Genomic DNA, 7,290 nt, shown 5'->3' on the forward strand with positions numbered 1-7,290 from the left:
CGTCCTTCCGCGCAGATCTGGGTATGCGTCTCTACCCCGTCACCGCGCACGCCCCGGCCTGCACCGGCTGTGACTGACGCATGTCAGTTACCAGGAAGACGCCCGAGGAGCTCACTGCCCGGCTCTCAGCAGCGCAGTGTACCTCCTCCAACCTTCCTGCTCTCTTCCGCCCGGCATCACGCTAAACTTTGTGTCCCTTGCCCCCGAATCTCTAAATCACCCCCAAGTAGCTCTGGCAGGAGTGTTCCTGCTTTCGCCCCGGCACCGCTCCCATGGCGTCCCCTTTACTCAGCACTCCCCACCGACCCCCATCCCTCAGAGGCCCCAACGGGATTCGTTCACTTTTGCATCTCAAAAAAATGTCTGCACGCTGGCACGTGCCCACGACGTGGCTGAATTTTAAATAAAGCAAAACCACCAAATCATAGGATACGCCTTTATTGATTCTAGGCAACTGGCCGGAACACATTGATTTTAGTACAGGTTCCTTCACCCACGACAGGCCTGAGGCAGCAGCAGCACCGTTCTCGCAGTCAACCTTTTACAGTTCCGGAAACTCACTGGAGGAGCTTGAGGGCGGTGTGGAAGGGCGCCAGGTTTTCGCACGCCCTCATCCACTTCTGCACGTTGGCCGGCACTGTCCCTCCGCAGCCGCCCGTCTGCTGCAGCACCGACCACAGCACCACGTCGGCCACGGTGAGTTCATTCCCCACCAGCCAGGGGCTCTTCCCGAGAGCGGAGTTCATGGAGCGGAACACGGCGGCTTTCTCTTTACTGCTGCCCTCTTTCAGCTGAAAGATCGCGATATCCACCCAGCTGTCTATGAGGGTTAAATTTACGGCGTCCTGCTTCTGGCCAAACAGAGAGAACAGGAACCGCGCAATGTTCCCTTCTCCTTCGATGGGACACATCGTTTGGACGCTGAACTTCATCTGAGTCTTCGGCACTGAAAGGCAAGAAGCACACGGTGTCTGGTGATGGCTTCAGTGACAGATGGGGAGAGGGCAGGTGCTGATGATTGGGAACTGGTGGCAAAGGAACGAATTTTCATGAAGATCACATTTTGTCTGGTCTCCAAAACGTGTTTGGAGATCACGTTTTGGAGAACAGACAAAACATGTTTGATCAAGAAAGTCTGAACTGGGTATTTATGGAACACAAGCTCTATGTTAAAAAAAAGTCACCGTTTGTGGTATTTGATAATGACCATTTTCAAGCAAGAAGGGACTGCAGACCTATCTATTTTCCAACCTCTGTGCCTCAGACTTTAGTTGCAGGATGAGGACTGGAAACCAGGAGTCCCTGTCTGCCCTCATAAGGCTCCTTTTCCAGAACCAGCCCACACACCTCCTAGACTTGCAAGGACTGTGACCCGACAGCAAGTAGCTGAAGAACGTCCTGGTCCTGGCCCCTCGCTGCCCCTTACTGAAGTCAGGGAGCCCCTCTCATTTCAGAGCCTACGAGCCCCGCCCCGCCCCCTCTGCTTACCGTTCTTCCAGATCAGAGTAAAACCCAGCTGATACTCGTGCCGGGGCTGGTTTTTGGCCTGCTCGCCAAAGCACCTGAGGAGGTTTTCTGGCACGCTCTGGACTGCGGAGTGCGTGTGCACGGTGGACAGGACCCTGTAGTGGTCGCACAGCAGCCTGTGCAGCACCAGCAGGGACAGGGGAGGGGAGGCCGGGTTCGCGTTGATCACGATGTCTTTCAGTGCCCCGTAATCCTGCAGGGGAAGCCCAAACACAGCGCAGTCCGTTAGCAGCCACCGGAGCGCCTGGAGTTGTCCCCGGGGCCGTTCTCGGGGCCTCCCCTGGGTCACTGAACGGAGTCCTAGCGCCCACTATCACCCCCACCCCCCAGCTGGGGAGGCTCGTCCGAGGGAGGCAATCTGCCAGCTCCCGGGGCTCAGTATGAAGTGGAGCAGGAATGTGAGCCGACTCCAGCCCTGAGCCCCGGCGCTGTGGTTCCCCGACAAAAGGCTGACTTCGCTGTGAAGTTAGTAAAACAACACAGGAAGAATGACACTGTTCCTAAGTTATTAAAAAAAACAACAACAGCAACATACATACAGCCACCGGATTTACCAAATCTTTCTGACACCTGACCACCCAACAAGCATGGTTTCTACATGGGTTTGCCTGTGAGTCAATGAAGAGTTCCCTGAATCCCTGAATAAGGACCTGGTTCCAAATGTCACTGGTGACAGCAAGCAAGCAAAGCCTGAAAAACTTGGCATTAACTAAAAGACTAAAACATACTGCTTTTTTAGATGCGGACTTTACTTTATGCATTTACTCTATAATAAGCTCCTTAATACCATGGAGGCCAAATTCAAATTCCTTGGCTTTCTGTACACAGCCCGCCAGGATCTAAGTCTTATCACTACAGACCTAATAAGCCCATCACGTCAACCTATTTATGAATGCTCTGTAGTTCTCTGAACTCGATGCTATGCCTTTGGAGGTATCAAAATTCACCTTAAGCACCATGTGCCTAGGGAAGCCTTCCCAGCACCTGAGACACTGGCACAGCTCTGCGTGATCACTAATTTGTCAACTAGACTGGTTCCCTGGGGGCCTGGCCGGGTCTCTGGGTCCTCAGTGGAGGCAAACCTACCAGGTGATCAAAGAACCTGAGTGCAGAGGGTCAAGGTCACCCGGGAGACCCTGCAACCCCGCCTCCACCTGTTAGATCTTCACGCAGTAGTACTTCTACCATCAACTCCAGAGGATTCTTGGGATTCTTCCGTACTCTCAGTAATACCACTTAGAAATAAGATACTCTTTCTTGCCTATCAGACTGTCACCTAAATTAGCCAAAGCCCACAGACTGACCTTTAGAGGTGGTGGATGCAACTTAATTCTAAGATTGCAAACTGAATGTAGCAAAAGACACCTGACCCATGAGACGGCCTGGGCGGTCAACCCTCGGATTCAGGCTGCTCTGAGAGTCATGATGGATTCACTGAACCTGAGAAGCACAGAGAAGACACAAATCTGTTTGTCCAGGCTTGGAGGCTACCGGAGTGACGCCCATCTCTGGCCCACGTCACACACTGTCTGGAATGGTGGGGAGCTGAAACTCAACTCCTATCCCTGCCTAGGGATCTTCCCAGTTCTTCTCCACTGGGTCTGAGAAGTCAAGCAGCTTTGGAACTTGCTTTGGCTTCGCTCATAGCTCACAAACCTCTTCGGTGCAAAGGCACGATCATTTAGGGGAGGAAAAAAGAACACGCTCTTTGTACCACCTTTGAGAACTAGAAAACCAAAGCTTGAATCACATGAGCACAGTTTTCCAGCACTAACAACAACCTAGCTGCTGGTGTTCTCTACAGATCTCCAGACAGACTCACCTTTCCGAGCACTGAATTTAAGTCCAATGCGCTGGTTGAGAAAGCAGTGGGCTCATCAGCTTGGATTATGTTGGTTACATCCACATCTGCATCTGGTGTCTGAATCATCTTGGAGAGGCCATCAACGGCAGCTTTCAGTTCATAGAGACGTTTTAAAATGTCATCTTGGCGGGATTCAAGAGCTTGAAGAGAAGGGTCAGATCCTCCCTAAACAAACCAACATCAGAACGTTCATTTCCTCTAATATCAGGGCAGTGTTCAAATTTGATCAGTTGTCTTCTACTGAATTCCATGAATTCATCAACCCCCCCCATCTCTGAAAAGAGAGTAAAACAAGGCAGCAGAATCATCTCGTTTTTCCCATAGTCCAAGAGGTCCTGCCAAGGGATCCCAAAAGGATCCCAAATGCTTTAAAACATTAAAACACGTGACTGAAAGCCATTTTGAAGTTGTAGGACTCGTATTTCAGGTAATTTAAGAACAGAGCATGGAAAATGAACCCAAATCATTGTTCTTTATTCTTACTGTCAAATCAGTTCAAAATACTTTCCTTATTTAACAAATAGAAAAACATTGAGGGGGCAATGAGAATGTAACTTAGCAATTTATACCAATTGAAGGGAAAAGGGACCACGAGGAGACTGAACAAAATGTGTCATTTGACTTGGGAATGTAAGTCCATGGGGTCAGATGATCAATTTCTCCACATCATTTTCCACACAGTACTGGCACTCTTCTACCTTAGAATCATCCAGAACTTTTTCACTGCTGAAATGTAGAACTTCTGAAGTATGGAATGCTTATGTCCTTTGTTCAGTGAATCTTTGCATCTTTCTGGCCTGCTATAGTGACTGCTACAAAGTAACCAGTAACATTTGCTGAGGAAAAAAAAATCTCAGATCTCTACAGACTTACTTTATTATTATTTTTTAAAGATTTTATTTATTTGACAGAGGGAGAGATCACAAGTAGGCAGAGAGGCAGGCAGAGAGAGGGGGAAGCAGGCTCTCTGCTGAGCAGAGAGCCCGATGCGGGGCTCGATCCCAGGGCCCTGAGATCATGACCTGAGCTGAAGGCAGAAGCTTAAGCCACTGAGCCACCAGGAGCCCCTGGAATCCAATGGCTTCTAAGCCTGCCTCAGCTGTCACTGCCCAAGTTCAAGACACCACTTTCACTTGGCCTGCTTCCACTGGTCACCTCTCCAATCGGTTCCTAAGATGGCAGCCAGAGAGATGAAAACAAATGTGGATCACATCACTGCTCTTCCTCATTAACCTCATAGGCTCCTTGCCTGAAAGGAGGGTTGAGAAATAGCCTGTGTGACCTGTCCTCTGGCCATCTCCTCTCCAAAACACTCCCCCTGTGCTCTCACTCGCTGTGCTGTCCTTTGGGTCCCTAAAACGCACCATGCCCCCATCTGCCACAGGGCTTTTGTTCTGTTCTCTTTACCTGGGACACTCCTCCCTCTTCTCCTAATCTGCACTTTCTCACCTCCCCTAGCCTGCCGCTCTTGTTTAAGAACAGCAAAGAAATGTAAGATGCTGACCTGTAGGGAGAGCAAAGAAGCATCAAGAGTTACTTCAGCATGCCAAGGAATTAATTAGGTGCTGACTGGCAATAAGTCTGGGTGCAGGGTGTGACAGGCAGGGCTGCTAGAGTGTAGTCTGTTCCTCGGTGACAGTCCTCGACGAGCATTCCAGTCCCTTTTAGCTGGTCTGATTGTGCACTGTGTGTGCACAAGCTTGCTCAATTCTACAAACGGGAGTAGGATCCCTGATGAACCTGGGCAAGGAAGTGCCTACTGGATTCCCCACCCCAGTCAGCACAGTAAATGATGCATGAAACAAATCCTGCGTTTGTAACGTGGCCTGGGACTGGGAGCCCCGGACAGCTCGGTTTTACCCGTCCTGATGTAAGGACTGAGGAAATGCTCGACATCTGCTTTACCTGTACCCCTTCCCTTGTGTCCCTGCTCAGATTAGATCATGACTGGGCATACAGTGCTTATCCATTTCTCTTATATGCATTTCAGAAACAGTTTATCCTTTGTGGCTCCTATCTGCCTGTGATATGCTTGATTTCTATTTGTCTATATTGTTATCATCTGCAAAACAAGTGGGCCTGGGTGTCTAAGTTAGAGGCTCACAGTTGAAAGGCCAAGGAGGAGCACCTGCGTGGCTCAGTTGGTTAAAGCCTCTGCCTTCAGCTCAGGTCATAATCCCAGGCTCCTGGGATAGAGTCCCGCATCAGGCTCTCTGCTCAGTGGGGAGCCTGCTTCCCCCTCTCTCTCTGCCTACTTGTGACCTCTGTCAAATAAATAAATAAAAATCTTAAAAAAACAAAAAACAAACAGTTATTTTAAAAAAAAAAAGGCCAAGGAAATTAAGCAGCACACTCCAAAAAAAAAATAAATAAATAAAAAAGGACTCGGTATCAAATTATCAAATGAGATGTGACACTTCCCACTCTGGGTCTGGATTTTGTTTTCAGTTCCCTGAGGCGGTGCACTTGAATGGCTGTGGATGGTGGTGCTATTTCTGTCTTAGCTCCCTCAGGAGACAACAACTGTGTCACTGTTTGCCAAATAACCCAACCACCAGCCTTCCAATCTATGCAGAAGATGCAAGACAAAGTGAAGGAGGGGGCCCCTAGGTGGTTCAGTCAATACCTCAGCTCAGGTGGGGATCTAGAGTTGTGAGTTGTAGCCCTGGGTCTGCAGCCAACTTAATCGACGGATAACACCCCAAGAGAAAACGGACTACAAAAATCACCTGTTCCCGCCTCTTCAGCCGGAACGGATCTAAGCTTGTAAACCCAAGACGTGCAATTGGCAGCCAATGAAAACCAGAAAGGCTTGGGCAGACACTTTACAAAAGAGACCACCAAAATGACCAGCCAACGCGACAAGGCGCTCCAGTGATTGAGAAGTCTGGAAAACCTGAACTAAAAACTACATGGGGCTCCCACGGTGCACCTACCAGCGTTGGGGAGGGTGCAAGCACCAGGAATTCCGCGCCCACGGCCGAGGAGCACACAGACCTGCACACACGCCGCTCGGGGAGGCGTTTTACCCGGTCCAGGTGAACACAGCCCCGCACCCCCCACCCGGGCAGCCGGCGATCCTACCCCTAGTCCCCGCTCCCGTGCACGCCCCGGGTCTACAGCACAGCTCGCCGCTCACGGAGGCTGACCCGCCCCCAGCGGCCCCGGGAGCCAGCTCGGCGGAATGCAGCCCAACACGGCGGGGCGCAGACTCAGGACACACGGACCACCGAGGCCGGGCACTCGGGGCGCTGACAACGTCCTGTTAACTTGGGTGGCTATGGGCTTCGCTTTAGAATTCCTCAAAATAACGTGCTTCTCACTTTTCTATGGCTACAATTTGGCAACAGAAAAGCTTTAGTAGCCATAAGCGGAAACAGAAACAGATACAAGAGAACTAACTCTTCAATAAACAACGCGCACGCGGAGCTGACGCAAGCGTCGGGCCGGGGTATTGCCGCCTGCTCGGATCCCAGGTGCCCCACGTCCTCAACCCCACTTGCCCGGCCACGACGCCTGCGCACTGGGTGGGAGATGGGCGGATAAGACTAGGCGCCTGCGCACTGGACCAGGTGGTGGGGGGAAGTACGTTCAGAGCGGGTGGGGGCGGGGCGGGGCCGCGCTGTCCTACCTGCACGTGGCCTGCGTCCGGCGCCGGGCTGCCTGTCCTGCCGTGCACGTTGGGGAGCCGGTACATGCAGGTGGGAAGCTCTACACGGAGGGACGCGCTGCCACCGTGATAAGGCTTTACCTGGTACATCGGCATCCTGGGAGCCGAAGAACGGAAGGGAGCGGGTGAGGGACACGAACGCTCAGAAACCGTCGGACACCACGAGAGCCCGCAGCCACCGCCTTTCCGATCCCGCTGCGGCCTTTCGGGAAAGCGCAGTCCGTGCGGT

The 7,290-nt window shown here is 51.6% G+C and overlaps 1 protein-coding gene across 2 annotated transcripts; it reads right to left on the minus strand.

Moving 5' to 3' along the window:
- Nucleotides 1-422: 422 nt before the first annotated feature.
- Nucleotides 423-7,265, minus strand: AIMP2 (aminoacyl tRNA synthetase complex interacting multifunctional protein 2). Of its 2 annotated transcripts, none has more exons than XM_059414400.1 (4): nucleotides 7,143-7,265; nucleotides 3,350-3,556; nucleotides 1,489-1,720; nucleotides 423-946 (listed from the first exon to the last, which is right to left on the minus strand). In XM_059414400.1, the coding sequence occupies exons 1-4, from the start codon at nucleotides 7,155-7,157 to the stop codon at nucleotides 558-560; spliced, it is 843 nt and encodes a 280-aa protein (XP_059270383.1). In that variant the 5' UTR covers nucleotides 7,158-7,265; the 3' UTR covers nucleotides 423-557. The 2 variants fall into 2 exon arrangements, with proteins under 2 accessions (XP_059270383.1, XP_059270382.1); XM_059414399.1 differs by having other exon boundaries at nucleotides 7,023-7,264.
- Nucleotides 7,266-7,290: the final 25 nt, after the last annotated feature.

This window comes from Mustela nigripes, chromosome 11, assembly GCF_022355385.1.
Source record: "Mustela nigripes isolate SB6536 chromosome 11, MUSNIG.SB6536, whole genome shotgun sequence".
Classification (NCBI taxonomy): Eukaryota; Metazoa; Chordata; class Mammalia; order Carnivora; family Mustelidae; genus Mustela; species Mustela nigripes.

What these genes read in the sequence shown, in the direction of transcription:
- AIMP2 (XM_059414399.1), bottom strand. Translation starts at nt 7,157, where the DNA reads ATGCCGATGTACCAGGTAAAGCCTTATCACGGTGGCAGCGCGTCCCTC. An exon ending in CGGACGCAGGCCACGTGCAG is followed by an intron (nt 3,557 to 7,022) that starts GTAGGACAGCGC and finishes TGGTTTGTTTAG; the next exon opens with GGAGGATCTGACCCTTCTCT. An exon ending in TAAATTCAGTGCTCGGAAAG is followed by an intron (nt 1,721 to 3,349) that starts GTGAGTCTGTCT and finishes CTTCCCCTGCAG; the next exon opens with GATTACGGGGCACTGAAAGA.